At 33.9% G+C, this 24,530-nt stretch overlaps 1 protein-coding gene across 3 annotated transcripts in view; it reads left to right on the top strand.

Moving 5' to 3' along the window:
* LRP1B (LDL receptor related protein 1B) overlaps window positions 1–24,530 on the top strand; it is a 1,911,091-nt gene that overhangs the window by 1,165,377 nt on the left and 721,184 nt on the right. For all 3 annotated transcript variants that reach the window (XM_017523186.2, XM_037736613.1, XM_037736614.1), the window contains exon 18: window positions 5,364–5,480. In XM_017523186.2, the coding sequence (XP_017378675.1) occupies window positions 5,364–5,480 (117 nt within the window). The remainder of the gene's footprint in view (window positions 1–5,363; window positions 5,481–24,530) is intronic.

The following is a 24,530-nucleotide window of genomic DNA, read 5'->3' on the forward strand; positions in this document are numbered from 1 at the left end:
GTAAACGGTATTGCTGGCTCAATTTATAATACCATGTTTTCTTCATTTCTATTAGATTTTTAAAATCTACTTGTTTCTACATGGTTTTTAAAGAAGCATTTGTGATTGGCTAGCTATTTACAGTAGTAAAAGTAAAAATGTTTAAGATTAAACAAAACAATTTTAGTTATTAGGTTGGTACAAAAGTAATTGCGGCTTTAGCCATTATTTTCAGTGGCAAAACTGCAGTTACCTTTGCACCAAACTAATAATAAGATTTCTAAAATACTCATGTCCTATGGTCTACTAGGAAATAAATAGAATGTAACTTGCTTAAATCTCACTTTAAGCGCTGCTAGCTGAAGTCTGCTACTCACTACCAGATCTTCCTGTCAGTATATATATGATAGCTATTACAGTCACTGGACACCTTAAGAACTTGAATAAAAAGAACAAAGATAAAAATAAATTTACCTTTTGCTTTGCAAGCAATGAAGTACATAGTCATGTTACAATGTACTTCCATTTCACTTTATCAATATATATAAATAGGTCCCATAGCTTCCCATACGGGAAAAAAATGCCACATTTATATAGACCAGTTTTCTTTCTGGGTTTCTATCCATTGCTAGATATAGGTGAATACATGGATGTATATGCTAGATAAAAAGACTTTCCAATGGGGAATTACTTTGTTATTGAATCCACCATCCTGTAGCTCTTTGCATTGTGATTATTTTATATCTAAAAGAAACCCATTGTCCACAATAATCCAATTTCCTATTTTTTAAAATTTCTACTTCATGAGTTTATTTACTTCATTAAGTATCTACCAAGGCATTGGTGAAAGAATGAAAGAAAATACACAGTGTCTTTCCTCAAGAAGCTAAGAATGAAGACTGAGAGAAAAAAAAAATAAAAATGCCGTTCTAGTGCAATAATTGGTTATTGCACTAGAAAAGTACTAAATTGATCCACATGGAAGCCCATAGGAAGAGTAAAGAATTTAGTTTTAGCTATTTGGGAGAACTTCTTATAGGAAGCATTGTCTAAGCTAAGCCTTATAAAAAGCTTAAGAAAAATTCTGAAGTAACAATTCCAGCCATTTGATTAGGAAAAATAAATTAATCTGGTAAAACCCAGCATTGGCAAAATTGTGGAAAAAGGGAATTGTCATACACTCTTGGTGAGTATATGAATGATATTATATCTGGGAAAGCAATGGCCAAATTCAATAAATATGAAGTAGGCATACCTTCAACTTTGTAATTCTATTTCTATGTTTATACTCTCATACCTGTGCATGAAGAAAGAGACATGAATAAAAGTTTGCATTGGCTTGTGCTGATAATAGTGAAAAATGGAAATAACTGAAATGTCCATTAACAGAATGATAGACAGATAGATTGTGTTCTATTCACAGAATGCTATTAATAATTAAAATAACTGAACAAGAGCTCAATATCAATAAAAATAAATCTAAAAATAAAGTTAAATTAGATGAGATACCTTCATCCAAGTGAAAAAGAAAACAAAACACTAAGTTGAAGAAAATAAACAATACCATTTATATGAAGCATAGGATATAAAATAATTTTATACAGTGCTTATGAATTCATAAATAGGAATAGTATTACAATATGTCCAGAAATAAAAAATAAAGAAATAAAAACAAGAAGGGTACCTCTGGAAGGAGAGGGAGAGAAATGTGATTAGGAAAGATTACACAGCAAATTTCAAATTTAACTACATATATTTTTTTCTTAGATAAAATAAAAATCTGTAGCAAATATAGAAAAAACAGGATTCCATATTGTTATATAACAGTAAACAGAGGTTAATGATATTATTTCCTATACCTTTCTAGGTGGTAGAAATACTTCACTGAAGAAAAAAAAAGAAACAATTGACCAGAATAAATTTCTCAGGGTGGGATGAAGTGAATAATAAGGGAAAAGGTTGGAGAATTTGCCCAGAAAAGAAAACAGCACATACACAGGGGGCTGCAGCAAGTGGACACCATCAGGGTCTGGGCAGCCGTTCTCCCTCAACATCCAGAATATTGTTGTCTACTTATGAGGGAGACCCAGAGGCCAAAGATGAAAAGTGGTTATATTTGAAATAATTTTTCTTCAGAGTTACCATGATCATTCCTTATAGTCAAGCCTAGATAATTTCATATCAGCATTTCCCCCACCATAGTGCTCTGTTTAGATCACATAATATTTGCTCTTCTCACATCCTCTATTAATTATAACTAAATGCATATTAGATAAATACAATTGCTTTTTAAAAAAAACCCTAATGTATTTAAAAATTAGACTTTTCTTTACAAAATAATGAGTATGTTTTGATTTGACATCATATGACAAAATTAATTAGAATGCTTTGATTAAAATACAGCAAAAGGGAAGTTTAAGAATAGTGCTATGTTCAAGTTCCCTCTTGGCCATATAGTTCATGTGCATTGTGAGAGTTCTCACTGTTACATGGCTGCAGGAGAAGCATGATTACAGTGAATCTCTGATTCAGCAGCTAGATAACCAATTCTCTTGGAGGAGGTATAAATTTCTTATCCTTAGAACAGCACTTGCTACAAAATTAGAGTCCTGTGGGGCTGCTCTGCTAATCTTGCCTCCAAACTGACTTAGATCTGATGGAGACAAGAAATGAAAAAGTAAATGTTGTGGGTTTGTTTTCAGAAAAGTTTATTGATTAGAAAGTGATAATTTAGTCAACTTGATTACATCATGTAGATAAACAGTCCTTGGAGATTTGTGGAATGAAGCATCTTTCTCATCTGAAATCAGTTAAAATTGCCTGGTAGACTAAGTGAATAATTTTCTTCATGATTAGAACAGACAATGAATTCATATATCTTCAGGGCATACTTTCCCTCAATAATAATCCAGTGAATACTCTTTGGAATAATAGGTTGTAACAGTTCTTCCAGCTTTAGAGTTAATGAGGTAATACAAATTCCCACACCATCACAATGTGAGACAGGTCATACACAATATGAGACAGGTTCATAGAAGTTCTTCCTCATTTTCCTCTCTAATCACCATAGCTTACCTAATGAAAGAAAACAATCTGATAAAACTTTGCTAGAATTAAACCTGAATTATTAGGAGAGAATACAGTGACATAAGAGTGTCAAATAAAAGAACACTGGTTTTGATAAATTTAATATATTCTTATTATGGGCCAATTAGAATTTGGGATAGAAATATGTGATAATGTCTATATATGTAAACCAAGAAAATAGAAAAGACTGAAGGAATGAAATAGTTAAAGAATGAAAGAGGAAGAAAGAGCTATAGAAAAGAAAAAGAAAAGTTTGCAAAAATAAGGGAAAAGAAAAGAAGGAAGAAGGCAAGTTAGGGAGGAAGGAAGTACCAAGAATTTTTAAAACATGCTCTTATTAAATTTCTCTTAAAACTCAAAAGATAAAAAAAAAATTATTATAACCAGGGACACAGATATGTAAGGGAAATAGTATTAGTCTCTCTCACACTTCTATTTTTACCCCTTCCCATCAAGTAAACTAATGGCATTAGATTTTGTGTATATCTCTCTACGTCCTTCTCTAGGGTAACACAAATACATGCATAGCTTTCTTCTCAGCAGACATAATTTTATAACAATTACCTAAGAACTTTATTCATTTTAGTATAGATGACAGATTTATCAGAAAATCTGTGGAATTGTATGAGACAATATACAATTATTTAATTCTACTTGTAATTTTAACATTAAACACTTCAGAAGCATACTTGTTTGCTGGAGTACTTAAAATCCGATAATTTAAAATAAATGATGAATTTGTAAAATGGAAATACTTGGATAGTGTTTAAAATATTTTAGATTTAGGAACCTTATCACACAAGCAAAGAAAATACATACCATAATAATTTTCCTGATATTTCTAATTTTAGACACTAAGACTAGAAATAGTCTAATGGATCAAATCAACCCAGTAAATTTTTCATTTGTTTTTCTTGGATAAACTTTATAATATTCACTAATAATAGATACACATCTTAACACTGTAAGTGCACTTTTCCCAAAAGGAAAGAAAATATATATATCTTGTAAGACATTATTTTCAATGATTTCTGAATCCCTAATTCATGGAACCCATTTTAGTGTGTTCGACTGAGTTGGCTTTGCCCAACCCTATGTTATACCAACCATTAGTATCCACGTTCACAAGGTGTTTTGATGAAACAAACAATGATTCTCAAACCTAGGGAACAGGAAGTCTATAAACTATGCAAGATTCTCTTATTGTAGCCACTGACTCTGAGACCTCAATTATTCATTATCTGTTCAACCTCACCCCTCCAAAATTTTCATAGAACTAAGTATCCTTTTATCAAAATATCTCATTTTTTCTCTAGTCCAATGAAAGGAAAGGGTATATGGGATATTGAGGCTCATAAAGACATATTTGTAGTTCAGAGGGACAAAAATAGAAAAAGAAATAAAAATCAAAGGATAAAAACAAGGAAGCACGCAACTACCAAAGGCCTGAGGGAAGAGGCAGGGAAGCTATTCAGGCTTTCAGCCTTTTAAAATTTGCCCTGATTATATTAGAAAAGGATTATCAAATTTCCTGTTAAACATAACCCCTTTTCTGAATAACTTTAAACCACTGCCTCCGGCTAACATAGAAAGCGAGATACCATGTTTGTGTTCATTGAAACCCTTAAGAGAGCCCAAAGCAAAGTTGATTAATGTGTTTGATTAAAAAGTCATACTTTTAAAAATAATTGTGCTAAAAAGTGAGTTAAAAAAACTATCTTAAGGCCAAATATATGTTTTAGAAAATACTTTCTGCACTCTCACTTCATACAGTAGATCATTTAGAGATCAAGAAACAATTGTATTAACTATGTTAGAGGAAAAGGCCAATTCTGACCCCAGGATTAGAAACTAGATATAGATAATCTCCAAATAATGTCTTCTGTATTACTGCAAACAAGTATTCTCTGTTTATTGGCAAATGCTATCCAAAATTCTTTTTTTGTTAATTAAGAGTTGAATGAAACTTAATTCAGTCTTATATTCATAAGCATGTGCTCGGCAAAATTTTTAAATATTGAATTCGTAGCTGCATTTATGGAATTGTGTGAGGATTACTGACTATCTTGTCATTTAGCAGTCATTATTAATTGAAGGGCAAAGCATGTGGACTTTAGAGAAGACAAAAGCAAGCTGGTATTCAGAAGCCTTAAATAAAAATGTTCTTTTAAAATATTTTAATAGAGAAATGCACTGTATTACATCTAAAAGATATATGGCATGCTTTATTATATCCTTAATGTTCAAAAGGCCTCTAAATTTATTTATTTTTTTTGTATATTAATTGATCATCATAGCCAGAACATGCCAGGTAGACCAGTTTTCTTGTGGAAATGGGCGTTGCATTCCCAGAGCATGGCTATGTGACAGGGAAGACGACTGTGGTGACCAGACAGATGAAATGGCATCCTGTGGTAAGTTGTGAGTGAAACATATTGTTAGTAGAGATTGTGTCACATAGAATATGCTATCAGTTTATCCCCCCTTTAAAAGGCTGTTTCTTTATAAATACAGGTAAAAGAAGCAGAGGATATGTTTGTTTTTATTACATACTTTTGGACCTGAGTGTGCACTTTATGATAATTTCTGAATAATTCCTATTCATGAGGTAGAAACGATATTCTCAGCTAAAATTAATGAATGTAAAAAATGCAGGTTTTATTAGGAAGTGGTCATTACAAGGCTAACAGGATATTCTCAAATGTTCATTATTAACCTTATATCTATAGTGATTAAACTTGTCGAAGAGAATAGTTCATGGAGTAACCTTTGAAGTAAGGTAGGAGGACTTGTTTCTTATAGGCATGTATATGTTATCTTCTGGGAACAATAAATAATTCAGACTGAGATTACATAATTGATAAATCATTGTTTTCATTTCTGTAGAGTCATATGATTCTGACTGACTGACAAAATTAGTATTAGTTTCAGTTATATTTTTGTTGATGGGAAAATGCCCACTTTCCACAGGATCCCTTACTTTTGAAAATAGTAAAAATTTATTGTCACATGAAGTTGCAGATTTAATTACTCTCATTTATACTCATGCATCAGTATGTTTCATTATCATTTGTCTCAAAAACGTCTAGTCAAATGCAGTAGCAGAATGAGGATTTGTAAGACTTGTCCTTTATTTTCATTATGGCAAAGGATTTTAAAAATTGCTATGGGGAAACTTTACCCATAATTTAGACATGTATCGCATATTTATTGAAATAGAATGCAATTAAGCATACATTTTAATAATTTAGCACTATGTAATACTTTTAATAGTAGAAAAATAAGGTTTTTTAACTCCTCAATTTGTTATTATTTTTTTCTTTCTAAATTCCAGTAATTTTGTGGGTGCAGGTGGTTTTTGATTATATGGGTAAGTTCTTTAATGGTGATTCTTAAGATTTTAGTGAGCTCATCACCTGAGCAGTGTACATTGTACTCAATATGTAGCCTTTTATCCTCTACCGCCCTTCCAACTTCCACCCACCAAGTCTCCACAGTCTATTACACAACTCTTATGTCTTTGTGTCCTCGTAGCTTAGCTCCCACTTATAAGTGATAACATAACGATGTTTGGTTTTCCATTCCTGAGTTACTTCACTTAATATAAGGGCCTCCAGCTCCTCCAAGTTGCTAAAAAAGGCATAATTTTATTCCTTTATATGGCTGAGTAGTATTCCATGGTGTACATGTACAACATTTTCTTCATCCAGTCTTTGGTTGGATGGGCAGTAAGGTTGGTTCAATATCTTTTCAATTGAAAATTGTGCTGCTCTAAACATGTGTGTGAATGTGTCTTTTTCATATAATGTCTTCTTTTTCTTCGAGTAGATACCCAGTACTGGGATTCCTGGATTGAATAGTAGTTCTACTTTTAGTTCTTTTGAGGAGTCACTATACTGTTTTCCATGGTGTTAACCTCTCAATTTCAATGCCTGTTTTTGGAGGATGCTAACCTAAAGTTTTCTTATGCTAGACTCTGTAAATACTTGAGTGTATAACTTCTGAATAAAGTGTAGATAAAGTAAAAGGTGCTAAATGACATGGTAAAGAAGATGATAGCAGTGGCATGGAAAGAAAGCACTATAGAACGACACAGTAGACAATAGCATATTTTACATATTAATAAAATATTTGGAGCCTGACCAATAAAGGTGGTTGAGCAGTGTATTCTCTCTCCTTTCCACTATCCAGACTGTGTGGTTCTAAATCTGGCAGAGTCTGCTGCTAAGTTGCTCTATATTTTAGAAAACTTGATTCCTTTTCTACAGTGAGCATCCTCATTCAGAGAATACCGGAAAGGTAATGAGCAGTCTAATAACATTAATACAGAGAGGCCCTGGAATCAGAGTCTCAATTCAGATAAGAAATGCCATGAAAACAATTAGGAAAATAAAGTACGAGTTCATTAAAGAACTTCTATTAGGTCTTTTATCTGATTTTCTTTTTTTTTTTTTTTCTTTTTTAGTAATAGGCCTAGGGAAAGACCTGTTTCTTTTTTCTAATAATAATTTACTTGAATCAAAGGAGGAAAATGCCTAAAATTTTAATAGTAATCTAAATAACTATAATAGCAAACTTGTATGTCTTTTATTAGGTGAAGTGAGGAAGGGTTGGAAGGGATTCATACTTAAAATATGTGCTGGACACATATTTTTTTATTGAATCTTTTTTACAAGAAATCTACAAGGAACATTTTATGGTCCACATATTACAGATAAAGGAATTGAAACTTAGAGACTTTTAGCAACCTGCCTGAGATCACAAAGCTAATAAATAGCAGGACCAGGCTATTAATCAGGCACACTTAAAACTAAAACCCAAACATTTTAGGTTGAAATTGTTTCATGATCCACGCATAGGGTGGAGATTATGCCATTATACTTCTATGACTATCTGATTTAAATGCACACGTACTTATAGTAGGTTTCATTCCTCGTTGTACTGGTAAATGTTTTAACTTTTCCTGGTGGGGAGGAACCCTGATGTATTGTTAGCCTATTTGTATGCTGTAAATACTCCCACCATAGCCAGTATCAAGTTGTCAACATAATTCTCTGACTGTGGAATTAGGAACAAATATGCAGTAACACACCAGTATGTAGTATTTCCACTATTCAGAGACAACCGACACAAATAACTTGAAGAGCAATGTAGTAAAATTATCAGGAAATTAGAAGTCTCAGGTATATATTACCTTTGTTTTAAACATTCTTTGTTTAGTTGTAAATTTATAAAAATTATTATTTTTTTAAAATAATGTCATGTGCTTTACAGCTGGCACATAGAATCAGTGAAAATTTAACAATAAGCTCTCACAGCCTAGCATGGTGGTTCATGCCTGTAATTCCAGTACTTTGGGAAGCCAAGGTGAGTGCATCACTTGAGACCAGGAGTTCGAGACTAGCTGGGCTAACATGTTAAAACCCTGTCTCTACTAAAAATACAAAAATTAGCTGGTGTGGTGGTACATACCTGTAATCCCAGATACTGAGGAGGCTGAGGTGGGAGGATTGCTTGATCCTGGGAGGCAGAGGTTGCAGTGAGCTGAGATTCAGGCCTTTATCTCGAAAAAATAAATCAATAAATAAAAGCAGGCTCTCACAAATTGGTACAAGAGGCCAGCTGCACACAACTGGATATGAACACATTGTAACGATTTAGCAGCTAGACAGTTTGGTCCTGAAATATAGCCAAATTTTATAGAGTATCGGTAAACTACTGCCATGGGTTAGTTTCGGGACCATTTCTTCTTAACAACCAAGGAAACATGTTTTACTTCAAACATGTTTCTCTCTTCAGTAACACACATTTGCCTTTCAGATTGTCATTTAATATAAAAATTTACACCAGAAGAGAAGCTGACAAAGTCTAGTAGGCATAATTTCACTGTTAAAGTTATTATAAGAGAGAATGGCATAGATCTCTGTAAAAGAAACTATTCTTGCACTGCATACAAAATGACAAGGACTGCAATTTTTTAAAAAGCACTCACCCTATTTGACACCATTCTATAAATAAATAGAGACTCAACTCATTTCTAGTTTTATCATAAATTTTGTACTGACCATATTTTGCTTTTGTCACTGGAATAGACCAGATTCCCAAAGGTTTCATCCTATCCAAAGATTCTACCATCACTTTTTTTTTTGTTTTTATACTTCAGCTCCATGAACAATCTCTTTTATATTTATAGCTACTGTTTCACATTAAAAATAATATTAACATTTGGATTTGAAAATATGCAAAGCCTATGATTAGAATTGTTTCTGCTGGTAATTAGGAGTTGACGGTACTGCAACTGAAGGTCAAGATTTCATTGGAATTAACTAGCATCTATTTACAAATCTAATTCATCTTACTTGCATTTGTCTTTACAAGTTAATTGCACATTTTAGATTGAGATTATATGTGGGCACACACTTACATTAATTGGGAAGGCCATTTGAGGATTCAGCTTTAATCTTTAAGCAGTTGTTTAACTTTTTAGTAGTCTTCACATGTAGAAAGAAGAATCTGTAAATTGATGCTGCAAACAAGAGAAGACATATTCAAATTGTGAAGTCTGTGTTGAGAGTGGACCTTGTGTCAAGGAACTGAACGGTCAATTTAATTTCAAGGATAAGACTAACATTGGTTCTCAACTTAAGCTGTCAATAAAAGAATTACCAAGGGAACTTTAAAATCACCTGCCCGTACCTCACTCCAGAGTAATTAAATAGAATCTCTAGGAGTGGGACCCAATAATTAGTGTTTTTAATGCTTTCCAAATGGTGAAATGTGTGCTCGAGTTTGAGAACTCAAGACAATACATCAGAGTCTTTTGAGGAGCTTGTTTTAAAAAAAAAAAGATTGCTGGAACCCATTCCTAGTGTCTTTAATCCAGTCAGTCTCAGGTGGGGCCCAACAATTTACATTTCTGTTAGATCGGTGCAAAAGTGATTGTGGCTTTTGCCAGTATGGAAAAAAAAATGCAATTATGGTTGCATCAATGTAATAACAAATTCTCAATTAATGCTAACCCTTATACCATGTGTATTTGATTTTATCTTCTGTACACTTATGTGACATAAACATGTTAATATATACAAAACTGGTTTAAGATAGGAGCAATTATCCTTACAAATTTCCTTCCCATCTATATTAGTCTGTTTTCACATTGCTGGTAAAAACATACTAAAGACTGTACAATTTACAAAAGAAAGAGGTTTAATTGAACTTGCAGAAGCCCCACAATCATGGTGGAAGGCAAGGAGGAGCAAGTCACATATTATATAAATGGTAGAAGGCAAAGAGAGAGATTGGGCAGGGAAACTCCCCCTTTTGATACCTTCAGAACTCCTGAGACTTGTTCACCATAACGAGAACAGCATGGCAAAGACCTGCCCCCGAGATTCAATTACCTCCCACTGGGTCCTTCCCGTAATATGAGGGAATTCGAAATGAGATTTGGGCAGGGACACAGCCAAACCATATCACCATCTTCAAATTACAACATTAAATATAAGGGCATTTCATGATAAAACATAATGTTTCAAACAATGACACATTTTGTACCTTAGACAATTTATAATCAAAAAAGCATAGTTGTTCATTTTAACAAAGATTGTTGTTGTCTTTGTCTTGTTCTGTTTTCCAAATGTCTCAACATAGCCTACATTTATTATGTTTTAATAAATGTACCTTAAAGTAAGTTGGTAATACCTAATTCATTAGAAGCCTTCAACTTTGGAAATTACCTAAAGTTTGTTAACAGATTGAAAGACAGTTCAGTCCAGGCATGGTGGTTCATGTCTGTAATCCTAGCACTTTGAGAAGCCAAGGGGGGTTGATCACTTGAGGTCAGGAATTCAAGACCAACCTGGCCAATGTGATAAAACCCCATCTCTTCTAAAAATACCAAAAAAATTAGCAGGCTGTTGTGGTGTGTGCCTGTAATCCCAGCTACTCAGGAGGCGAAGGCTAGAGAATAGCTTCAACCCGGGAGGTGGAGGTTGCAGTGAGCCGAGATCATGCCACTGCACTCCAGCCTGGATGACCAGAGTGAGACTCCATCTTAAAAAAAAAAAAAAGATAGTTCAAGGGAGTAGAAATAAAAATCTACTGAAGTTTTCAAGATTAATATTACTCAATTTTATGGGTGTTGATCTTTTAAAACCAGGATTTAGTATCCTGTACTTGTAATCTTTTATCTTACAAAATTACAAGATAAGAGAAAAAAGAGGACAGGAGAGGATGGGGTAGGGAGAGGAGGAGAGGAAAGGAGACGAAAGTGAAGAGAAGAAGAGAAGAGTAGGCCAGGCAGGATGGCTCATGCCTGTAATCTCGGCTCTTTGGCAGACCAATGTACAGGGATCACTCGAGCACAGGAGTTCCAGACTAGCCTGAGCAACCTGGCAAGACCCCATCTTTAAAATACAAAAAATTATCCAGGCATGATTGTGGGTGCCTGCAGGGCTAGCTACTTGGGAGACTGAGGTGGGAAGATCACCTGAACCCAGTTAAGGCTGCAGTGAGCCACGATGTATTCCAGGCTGGGGCAACACAAGTGAGACCCTGTCTCAAATAAATGAATGAATAAGTAAATAAATAAATAGAAGAGTTTTAGCTATCAAAATGGAATTTTTACCCAGTTAAATCAGTAATAAGTTGTATCTAGGATATTTTACACAAGATAATTAGAAAAGCAAAGTTTCTGATTAAGTATACTTTTTTTTTATTTTCTAAGAAAAAACCTGCATATATGTGTAACCATATAATGAGGAACAGTAATCCAGTGGAATATTGACATGAAATATAATTATTGTCCAGCACTGCTTTGCCATTCCTTGATAATACCTTGGCACACACAATGACGCTGGTAACTTTTAGTTTCTGTAACTTGTTCTAACCCATTTTGAAACACTAGTATTATATCTTAGTCAAAGCTTTTTCCTCCCTTTGCTGGCTAGGCTTGAGGTTCTAGGAATGGGAAGGAAAATACGTCTTGCTTTGTTACTTGCTACTTGCCTCTAATCTAGCTTTAGCTCTTCAGGCAAAGAGGAGACATGGAGGAAATGAGTAACATCTTTTCAAGCAGATCTAGAGGAAACCTTTCTACTGCTCTAAATTTTACAATCCTCTGACACATGAGAAATGCAACTCTCTTGAGAGGCTTCTGTGTGAGATCTTCAGAGAGGTTTGAGTCTCATCCCTCTTAAGAATTCCCTGAACTTCCTTTCTCATTTCTTCTCTCTTATCCCTTCTTCAGAGTTCCCGGCACATATAAATTTAGGTCTCTTTTACTCCCCAAACCTCCTCATTCCCACCACAGGAGGTATATCTCAAAGCCTTAAGTTGCTGGAATTCCCTTGCTTGGTGAGCTTCCCTTTTGGTTGCATTACTGATGTGACAAGGAAAGGTTTATAATCTTTTGCTAGGTCCATTTTATTTTCTTTCCCAGATATTGTGAGCAGGCTGCTCTCCTAATGACCCATCTCTTGGGCCTGCAATCACTCTCCAGTTCTTTGTTCTCTAGATACAGGTAAAAGGGCCAGATCACTTGCAGAAAAACATCTCATCAATTCTGCCTTCTTAGGTACTCACACAATTTCATGAATGATTCTCGTGGAGTCTCTCCTCTTGCATTCATGAATCTCTCCATAGGCTGGTCCACTGGTCTCTCCAGAAGGTTGACTTGTACAGTACTTTCCTATTATATGAAATGGTTCCAAATATTGGTTTCTCTCTGTAAAATGTGGGGATACTTGGTGTCTCCTTGTCCTTAGTATTGGATCTAAGTGAGCCAGGGCCAAAGTGAAAGAAAGAATTTCACTATTACATGGTTTGGTTTTAACTCATTTTTTTTCTCTGTCTCTCTTCTTTTCCTTCTTCCTTTCTCCCTTCTAATCTGTTAAAGCAGGTTTGTACACACCTACTAGTACAAACAAATACACATGTATTCAATACATGGACATTTAGAAAGAATAAGTTATTTTAGTTAGCATATTATAAGTAAGGAGACTGAAGCACTGAAAACTGTGTGTGCAAAGTTGCAGAACGTGTTAGTAGATTTCAGTTGGATGTCAGTTCCATTCACTCCTAGCTGTCCATTCTCACAGAATTAGAGACTGTTGTATTTGATTAAAATGCTTTGTAACTTAATCTCTTATCCAATACAGGGATTCTTCTAAAACTGGTCACAGAAGTATTTACCTAGTCATTGTTTAAATTATTTTCAGAAACAAAGAACTCAACATTTCAGAGGGTAATTAGTTCTACTGTTGGGCAGTATTCAATTGCCAGAATATTATTTCTTCATGGAGCTTAGGTATGCCTCCCTAAAGATTATACCCACTGATACTTGTTCTGTCTTCTGAAGCTACATAGAATCAATAACTTTGTTCACAGTCTGGCTCTTAAGATAACTAATGATACCATCACGCCCAACCAACTCTTCTCTTTTATACGTTAAACATATCACTTCCTTCAGCATTTTCTTACATGACCATGTTTTTAGGGGCTTTTCTTGGCAATTGCCTTGCTATTCATTCACTTGAATTTTAATAATCTTATTAAAATTAATGGCCTAAAATGAGAGACTGATATTCAATGTGTATAGAATTTCAGATATGCAAGATGAAAAATTTCTGGAGATCTGCTGCAGAAGTATATGAATATAGTTAATGTTACTGAACTATATACTTAAAATGGTTAATATGGTAAATTTTGTGTTACATATTTTTACCACAATTTTTAAAATGTGAAATGTTCATGTTGTAGAAATTTGGTATTTTTACAACAGATCATAGTGGAGTGTTTACCTTTAGCTATTTAGCTTCTAGGTTTCTCTTAATCTTGGGTGACAGCCTTATCATCTAACTGACATGTTGAGTTCTCAGTCAATTAACATGCCTAAGCTTTTCTTATATACCAGTTTGCCTTTTAGGGATATTTCCAATGTTTACATTCAAAAGTTCCCTTAAGTTTTATTTTGATAGTCTTCAGATTCTCCCTTATCCACACATTTCAAAATATGTATGTTGGTGAGGTCCTCTATGCCCCACCATCCTCCTAAAATTCTTAACTTTTTTGCAGTTTTGCAGTTTTGAATTCATCATCCATCATGGTAATGATCTCTTCTAGTTTGGTGTAATTCAAAAATTGGATAAGCATTACTTTTAAGGCTTTAACCAAATCATTGTAACAAAGACATGAGCTTCTAGGAGAGCAATTAAAAACATTCTTCTGGGAAAACCTGATCTAATAATTAGAATTTTGTAGGTACAGATGAATCAACTACGCATCTATCTAAATTTGCTATTATATTATATGTATGGTATTTTCATTTATTGTGAAAGAATTTCTCAAAGATGTTGCTAAAAATTCCGGAGCACTACATTTAGTGATATATATAATATACATAATTTTGATATATATAAATTATATATATATAGTACATATAATACATATTATATGAATTATATATAATGAAAATGCCCTAAATATACATGTTATATATATCAATATTATATATTATATGTATTTACACATATGTATTATATATGTAACTATATATATGCTCATCAAAAAGCTGCATCGGCAAAAAGTTTATTCTGACATAATATACTTTTATTTCATTCATGATCAAATGGCCAAATGGTATCATTATAAATACTGACAAACTATTGTTTTATCTTATAATTATTGTCAAAGACTTACATAAACTTCACCTGTCTATAGTTTCTAAATTTTCTCTCAGTTTCAGGGTCATGATCAAATATTGTCATTATAAATACTGACAAATGATTGTTTTAGCAAGCCTGTCTTAGAATTATTGTCAGAAACTTACATAAACTTTATAATTTTTAAGTTTTCTTTCAGTTTTGGAGTTCGTACAATATTGCCTTTTTTCCAATTTTTCTTCATGTTTCCAATCTCCCATTAATTCCAGAATTACTGTCAATTCTCTGAGAACATCAAAGATACTTGATGTTTTATTACTTGTTTGATAATTTGTCTCCATAGAAAGATAAACTCACCTTTTAGCAATTAGGTGCTCTATTTTTCTCTATTCTCTGGTTTGGAGTTTTAATTTTCTCTCAAATCTATTTGCTATCTACTTTCCAGTCAGACAATAATTATTTTTATTTAAAAGAAGGATGCTGAGGAAGCTGAGAAGCTCTTTTTCTTTTTTTTTTTTTTTTTTTTTTTTTTTTTTTTCTTCAGTTTTATTTTTTTTTTTTTTTTTCTAAATTAAAAATTGTTCTGTTTATTTCCTTATTTCATATGTTTATATTTTAGCATGCTTTATTTTTAATTTAAAAGTGGTATGCATGTTTCCATTAAATTGTCTTCTTGTTATTCTTACACGTATGCAGCATTATTTTGCATCTTTCTTTGGTTACCGTTCCCTGTTTTGTAAATACCTGACTAATAAAGCCCAGTGTGCAGAAAAGTGGGAGATTAAGCAAACCCTGGAGGGATATTTCAAAGCAATAGGCAGAAATTATTAAAAATGGCTTTTAGTTTCTTGTTCTAATTCAGCATTTCCCCAATTACTTGCTTGAGGATATGAATCACTTGCAGTGCTTGTTGCTAATAAAGATTTCCAGGCTTCTACCCGCCTCCCTCAAAGATTTTCATTCAGTAGGTCTTGGATGGAGTCCAGGAATCTGTATTTTGAGAAAAATTATCTCATGTGATTCTTATCTTAAAAGAATATCAGAGAATTTAAACTGTGGTGTTAGCATTTTCTACCAATTAGAATTTGTTAAGTCTACCACAACAAATTACTACAAAAATAACGTTTAAAACAACAGAAATTTATTCTTGCACAGTTCTGGAGGTGAAAAGTCCAAAATCAAGGTGTCAACAGGGCTGCCTGTAAAAGGCTCTAGGAAAAACTCCTTTCAGCTTTTGGTGGCTATTGGCATTTCTCGGCTTGAGGCAAGGTAACTTCAACCTCTGCCTCCATCTTCATGTGACCTTCTTCCCCATGTCTCTGTCATAGCTATAGCCTGATCTCCCTTCTCTTGTAAAGCCACCAGTTATTTAAGGCCCACCTTTAATTCAGGATGATATCATATTGAGATCCCTAACTTTATATCTGCGAAGACTTCATTTAGTTTTTCTTGTGAAGGATGTAGGTCAAGGTTATTGGCACAAAAATATCGTAATCGCTTCAGTAATTTAGAGGCCGGGCATGGTGGCTCATGCCTGTAATCTAAGCACTTTGGGAGACCAAGGTTGGTGGATCACTTGAGCTGAGGAGTTTGAAGCCAGCCTGGGCAACAAGGTGAAATCCTGCCTCCACAAAAAAATATTTTTTAATTAGCTGGGCATGGTGATACATTGCTGTAATCCCAGCTACTAGGGAGGGTGAGATGGCAGTATCACTTGATCCCAGGATCACTTGACTTCAGTCTATAGTGAGCCAGGAAAGTGCCATTACACTCTAGCTTGGGCAACAGATCAAGACCCTCTCAAAAAAAAAAAAAAAAAGGTAAAAAATGAAAACAAAACAATTTAGAAAGTAGTGTGCATAAAATTTTATATAACTATTATTTGCATACATACTCTATGCTTACCAAAATATCTATAATGCTAAATTTCTATTGAATTTGACTTTCTTCTCTGAGATTTTCTGTACTATGTTGCTCATCCTCCATGTGTACATAATGTTTTTTAAGTAGAAAAAAGAAAAAGAGGGTATTTTAACCTTAAAATAACAAAAAGCAAAATCTTCTGTAGATCTGTGCATAGTTAAATGACAAAGCAGAGCCACAAGAAATACTTCAGTAGTTGCAAAGACCCTGTTCCTAAATAAAGTCACATCTACAGGTCCTGGTGGTTAGAATTTGATGTATCTTTTTGATACCTAACAATTCAACCTACTACCCCTGGGGAACTTTAATATGCCCTGATTGCCAATTGAATAATAATGGAGGCTCAGGCATGCGTAATTTTTAAAAATTGTCCACATGATTCTCATGCACAACCCTATCCTGGTGGTTATTGGGTCTCTGCCACTCAGTTGAACTTCTTTCAATTCTCAGCAAACTAACACAAGAACAGAAAATCAAACACCGCATGTTCTTACTCACAGGTGGGTATTGAACAGTGAGAACACATGGACATAGGGAGGGGAGCATCACATACTGGGGTCTGTAGGGGGGGAAATAGGGGAGGGACAGCGGGGTGTGGGGAGTTGGGGAGAGATAGCATGGGGAGAAATGCCAGACAGAGGTGATAGGGAGGAAGGCAGCACATCACACTGCCATGTGTGTACCTATGTCCTGCATGTTCTTCACATGTACCCCAAAACCTAAAATGCAATTAAAAAAAAAGTTGAGGGAAAAAAATATCTCTCTCTATTATATCCTTCCAAACCCCAGTTGTTCCCCACCCCCACGCCAAGAAGGAGACTTGGTCTGTCACTCAGGCTCGAGTTCAGTGGCACAGTCTCAGCTCACTGAGGTCTCCACCTCCAGGGTTCAAGCAATTCTGCTGTCTCAGCCTCCTGAGTAACTGCGATTACAAGCGTGCACAAGCACGCCTGGCTAACTTTTGTATTTTTAGTAGAGATGGGTTTTCACCATGTTGGCAGGCTGGTCTTAAACTCCTGACTCTAGGTGATCTGCCCGCCTCGGCCTCCCAAAGTTCCAGGATTACAGGCAGGCGCCACTGTGCCCAGCCTGCTTTTGCTTTTCTAGCGTGTCTTTTTCAAGTAATTCAGCAGATTATTTCTGGTAGGAAGGAGCTAACTGGAGCTGCCTCACCAGTTACTGGGCAGTGATAATTTTAACTCTTTATGACACTGACAGATACTTAGTTCTTTCAATTTCTATCCAGAGTAGACATGAATTATTTAGAGACTTCAGCAGCATTGATATCTCATTAGTTAAAATAATAAACACACACACATATAAAAATACACATGCACATGCACACACACATAAAAATCAGGGTCAAAGGAGAGAACTTTGTAAAAACCTAGATTGTGTATGCTACATAGTGGTCACTAAATAAAAGTTCATAGATTTATCTTCTTTTGTTTTTCTCTCTTCTTTCTTTTTCCTTCCAAATTCTCTTCCATTCTCAAGTGGGAATATACGTATTTTTTCCAGTTGGACTTAGAGTTGGCTCAATTAAAATTATTTCAGAAAATAGCAATGTTTCTGAAATCCTTAACTGGTTAATATTAAATTTGTTATTTAGAAAAGTGTTAGATTGAAGTCCTATATTGATCCAGCAAACATTTCTTTTATACCAAGTTGATGTTTTAAAAATAGAAGCTATATGCATCTTTACCTAAAATGGAACCAGTGTCAGTAAATAATTTCTGTCACTGTAACACTTTGTCATTGGTGTCAAAATGTTCCTTTACAGCAGATGTAAGGTCTAAACCTACCTCTGTATGTCCCTGCAGCATTTTTTTAAACGGTCCAATGTGCCTACGATAATGGTTCCTCTGCTTGGCTGCACAGTGTCAGACATCAGCTACAATTTGTTGTGGAGCCATAGCAGAATTTCTTTCTCTCGTTCCTTTCAGTCATTGGCAATATGACCACATCTAACTACCAAAAAACAAAACAAAATGAAATGAATAGAAAAACAAAAAACGTTTCCACCGCTGCACATCTTACTGTGCATCTTGAGGTTTGCACACATGGTGTAATCTTTGTGTAGTTTGATATCCCACACAGTAGAGAAGATGGCTGTATTTGAATCATTGGTTGCTGCTCATCGCTTTGATGGAATCTTTTCTATAATTTGAGCAGACCTGAGGTGAATGAAGTCGAGACCCTCTGTACTCTGCCAGGAAGGCATTCATGGTCTAACTTCTGTGAGTGGTCTGGAGCCAGCCTCTTCTTCAGAGAAGAAGTTATAAAACATTGTAGCTTAAACATTATAGGGTTTAAAGTTTTAAAACACTATAAAACCCTAACTACTTCTAAAGTTTTAAAACAGTGTAGTGTTTTATTGATGTGTTCTCTAAATATTTTTTTATAATATTGTTTTTTATAAGATGAGTCCATATTAGACCTACTCTGGTGTTTTTAGCCTCTGTGTTCTAGATGCTGGGTCTCAAGAAAAGGCAAAAAGGCAAAGTTTCTTCTCTCAGAGGTTGGGGTAATTGTCATGGTGTGCAAAATGTCAATAAGGATGTGACACTTCTACCTGATGTGCTTATATGTGAATTTTCTAAAGATTGCTACATTCTTTTAAATGAATAATGTATATGATTCCTCTGCTTTTGTATATATAAACTCTTATATATAAGTATGCAGTCCCTATCGGTTCTGAAACTCTAAGTTCAGGTCATGCCCGTTCTCTATTTCTATTACTAGTTTTTAAACAATGATGTAGATACATTTAGCTAAAGAAAGTCAGATAACACATAGGTGCTTACAATAAAAAATAGTAGTAATTCTACTTCGCCTATTGTACTGTTACCAGTGGCAAGTATTTTTAATTCTTAGCCAAGTTTCCTGGTTATTACCTCTACTTTTTTATAAAATAATATGCCATGATTTTTAAAAATTATACTCATCTCGGCTTCCTCTTGACTAGAATATATTTAAGTTAACATTTTGAAAGTTTTAAAGTATAAGTAAAGAAATGTACTATACAACCTTGTAGAAAATAATATTGTATTGTGATAACAATAATGTAAGCATGCTTACCTCATGGTATAATTAAAAGCCATGATACTACATTGAGAAAATGGGGGAAAAAATTTTTTTTACCAAAAAAAGTAAAATTTCTCATTTTAATAAAGATAGGAAGTGATATATAACTACCAAAATTATGAAAATATTGCTTGTAAGTATTTTGGTAACTATTTCTTTTAAAATGTGTGTGGAAGAATATATGTCAATCATCTGAGTTTTCATTATGTTCAAATAAAGGATGATTTTATTTAATTGTGGTAGGAGAATAAGTCTGTGTAATATTTTTTCTTTGGAAGCAATTGGGACTGCTTTGTAGCCTACAAAATGATTGCTTTTATAGAATTCCTTTGTGAACACAAGAAGAATGTATATATTTTTAAATTTGATAGCAATAAATTTCTTTTAAAATAGGAAGATAGATTGATGGGTTGATAGGTGGTCCTGATCAAGCCTATTAAATTTGTTGTTACTATCCTATATATCCTTATTGATATTTTGCCTGCCTAAGGATAATGTAAAAATGTAAAGGCAATTTTCCTGAAATGCATTTTCTTGTTTACATGTAAATTGGCAAGCATAAAATCTATCTCACAGTGTTGTCATGAGGATTAAATAGAAAACACAAAACCACCAAATACAGTGTTTGGGTAGGTAATTGTATCATTCTCCTTTTGGTTAGTTAGTAGTACTACTCACTCCTTTGTTCTTTAATTCCATTAGTAGGCTAACATCAGGCTGTTCTTATTCTGCAAGATCATTTAAAATATTTGTTTACAAGTCATGTAATTTTGCATTAAAGACTTTATAATGATTTGCAATTCTGAATCTCGCTAAAACTTTTAAATAGATTTTTGAACATTGTTGATAGTATCAGATGTGTATAATTTCATACATAATCATATATTGGAGTTCAATAAAATCTTTGGACATCACTGGCATCTTACTGACTTTTGGAGGTGAGTGCTCACAAATAAGGACAAGTACCTATAACTATAAATGTGCACTGGTAAACATGTGTGAGTTATCATGCATGACTAGGTTTAGTAATGCTGCCTTGCCCCTGAATTTAACCCCTATAATTCTCATGGGTCCCCTTTCATTGAGTGCATGATTCTTTTTTTTTTTTTAATGTTCTTTCTGTTTAGTGATTTTTATGTTTTCTGTGTCAGGAAACATTTTTAAAATATACTAGTTTTAGTGACATCTAATGCTGCACACTTAATCGCACTGATTTCTCATTTGCAATCAGGGTCTGGCAATGTGAAGCTCACTGATGATTTGATCTCTTGGAAACTTTTATGTTGGTTTTTTATCTGTTGGGAAAAAGCTCTGTAACTAGAAGAAGCAAGAGTGAGTTCTTAGAAACCATTTATATTCATATCTTGATTCAGTATTAATATAATAGCCAAAGCTGTGTATTTTGAGTAATATCGAAGTTAAGTCTGATCCATTTGAAGTGTTATTTGCTTCTTGTTTCCTGAGTGATTTGGCTTCCTTTTATAAAAAGAAAAGGCAATTGCCTGGGTAGCCTAAGCATAGTCAAGTTATCAAAAGTATAAATCAACATCAGTCACAGAGCTAGGAACAAGGAATCTCAAGGTGTATTATTTTCACTGAAAAGTCAATATATATATAAGCAAATTGATTAAAACTTATTTTAATAATAGGCTTGTTTTTTGTTTGTTTGTTTGTTTTGAGATGGGGTTTCACTCTTGTTGCCCAGGCTGGAGTGCAGTGGCATGCTCTTGGCTCACCACAACCTCCACCTCCCGGATTCAAGCCATTCTCCTACCTCAGCCTCCCGAGTAGCTGGGATTACAGACACCAGCTACCACACCCAGCTAATTTTTGTATTTTTAGTAGAGACAGGGTTTCACCATGTTGGTCAGGCTGATCTCGAACTCCTGACCTTGTGATCCGCCCATCCACCCACCTAGGCCTCCCAAAGTGCTGGGATTACAGGTGTGAGCCATCGCACTCGGCCAGGCTAGTTTAAATGCAGCAAAAATGAAACTGAAAGAAAAGTATCCCAGGCAACCTCCCTACTACTTCAGGGCTCTGACGTGCCCATTGCTTGTGCTTATATAATGCTATAGTGAAAAACTGCAGTCTATGAATGAGAATGAGAGAAAAGCAATGAAATGCCATATAGCATAATGTTGCATTTTTAAAATTTCTGTAATTTAAAAAGGTTGTCACTATGAAATATAATTTGTCTTACTCCTTTTCTCTTGGAAGTTGTAGTGCTATAAGCACACTAAAAAAAAGACTGAAATTTTCTGAAATAAAGTCTTATAGAGAAAAATTAATTTACTTGAGACACCACATATATTTTGAGTTTTAATCTAAATTATAAGTAATCATTGGTGATTTTTATCTGTCACAGTTTATTCAACATTTCTAAGTAATTAAAGTTATTACTTTCTTAATTATTCCATGGGATAAAAAAATCTAAATTCATTGTTTAATTATTAACTTTAAGTTAAACATAAATAACTTTAGGATTAATTAAATAAATTAAACATTTTAGTAGTAATTATTTTAATTGCCAGGGAGCATTATCATTGTTAGATATGAGTTTATTCTTTGAAGTAGAAGATTTTTCTGTTGTCCTAAAACATATTAAAAAACAGAAAATGCAACTTGAATCTCCTATTCAGTTTCTCAGTCAACTAGTTTCTTCCTATAAATATTTATGTATGTATGTATGTTCAATTTTTTCCCTCTTATAAAAAGATTACCACCAATATAACTCTCTTTTAATCCTGTATCTCTCATTAGCAATCACATTAATTCTTACATTCTTCACATTGAGATTTCTTGGGAAAGTTGCATATAACTTTATGTATTCATCTTCCACTCAGTCTACTAAGACTGGAAATCTATTTTCCCCTTAACCACTCCACCAAAACTGTCTTTGACAAGCTCACAGACTTAAAAAAAAAAAAAAATCTGTGGGGAAGGGGGCTAGGGGAGGGGTAGCATTAGGAGAAATACCTAATGTAGACGGGTGCAGCAAACTACCATGGCACAGGTATACCTATATAACAAACTTGCATGTTCTTGTATGTATCCCAGAACTTAATTTGTATATATATAAAATCTGAGTAGCATACTTCAGTTTGTATATACTTTTTGGAGCCACCCTTAACCCTGCTGTCTTCTTCTTCAGGCACTTCTCTTGCCTTCAGTGACCGATATTTCTTGATTTCCCTCTAACATTTTTCTGGTTCCTCTGTCTCTATCTAACCCTTATATATTCGTTCACCATTTCCTTTGTGAGTGTGGGTAAATTATTTTCTAAAATGCTGTCACTTCTTTTTTTTTTTTTTTTTGGTGGGGTGGTGGGTAAAATTTTTACTCCAGGTTCAACATTTAAATTTTTTGCAGGTTAATTCAGGTTTTATACATTTGTTCTTGCAATTCTGATGTTTCACTACAGTGTTTCTATATGTGAATTTCTTTTTACTTATTTCAAAATAGATTTTGCTACCTGAATCTAAAGTCATGTCTCCTTAAATTCTGGGTCATTGTAAGAAATTCTCTCTTTAAATACTGCTTGCTCTCTTCATTTTCTCTTCTCCCTGTTTTTGCAACTATTAGCTTGTTACATTCTATCCGTCATGATTTCTCTTTATATTATTCTTAAATTGAGCTGCAACCATGGCAGTTTCTTCTTATCTTCCAGTTTAGTAATTCTCTCTTCAGGTGTACTAATTTGTAGTTTAACTTGTCCATGTGGTTTGTAATTCTAAGACTATGGTTTTCATTTCTGAATATCCTATTTAGTTGCTTTTCAAACTTGCCCATTTTTTCTCAGTATGTCTCCTTACATGGTTTTTATTTTTGTCCTTATCTTTTAAATACATTTTGAGTTACTTTTTTATAATGCCTATCAGATTTCAATCTATAGCCTCTACAGATACAGATTTTTTATATATATCTAAAGATATTCTGGGTCTAATCCTGTTGTTTGTTAGGTCTGCTGAATTTCACTCATCAGATTTTATTTTATTTTTTTTCTAATTCTTCTTCTTCTTCTTTTTTTTTTTTTAATTTGATTTTTTGTCCCTTGTGGAAATTATCTGAAGACTTTCTTGGGGTGATGTCTTCCCTGAGCACCCTGAGCACTCTGAAATATTATTACACGGTCTGGATTAATTTTTACCTGAATTTTTCAACTTGGGATTTCTGAATTACAGAAAGTAGAACTTGTGATTGATTATAGCCTTGTGATTATACATTGTCAAGTGGACTTTTTTCCCCACTCAGTCTAGGCTGAGATATCTCTTTCTACTAGGAGGAGATATTATCTAATTCACCCTTGTACTTAGAGTTTAGTCTTTGAGGGTCCTAGCTTATGTTGGCATCTTTTGTAGAAATAGAGAATTATCACTTGTCCCAAGTTGACATTAAAACCCAGGCATCTAGATAGATTACAGAACCAGCTTTCTTTTACTGCCTTTGGAGGCAAAATTACACATGCTCATACATAGACAATGTTGTTATTAATTGCTCATTCACAATTCTAGCTTTTAGCCCCATTTTATTTTTAGACTGAAAATTTTTGTTATTTGTACGCATTCACCTATATACTGAAACATTTGGTTTTTATTTTATCTAACATTCCTGATTGTCTGCCATATTGCCAGAAGTATTCAATACTTTTCCTATCACTTTTTTCAGCCTCATTCTATATACACTTCTTAGGTGTTCCCTTTGACTTTCTAATACTTTGTCATTTAAATAGTGATCATTTGTAAGCCTGTCTTGCAAGCCTATGTCACCACTTCTATCTGATATCCTATTATA

This window comes from Cebus imitator, unplaced genomic scaffold (genome assembly GCF_001604975.1).
Source record: "Cebus imitator isolate Cc_AM_T3 unplaced genomic scaffold, Cebus_imitator-1.0 Scaffold27, whole genome shotgun sequence".
Taxonomy (NCBI): Eukaryota; Metazoa; Chordata; class Mammalia; order Primates; family Cebidae; genus Cebus; species Cebus imitator.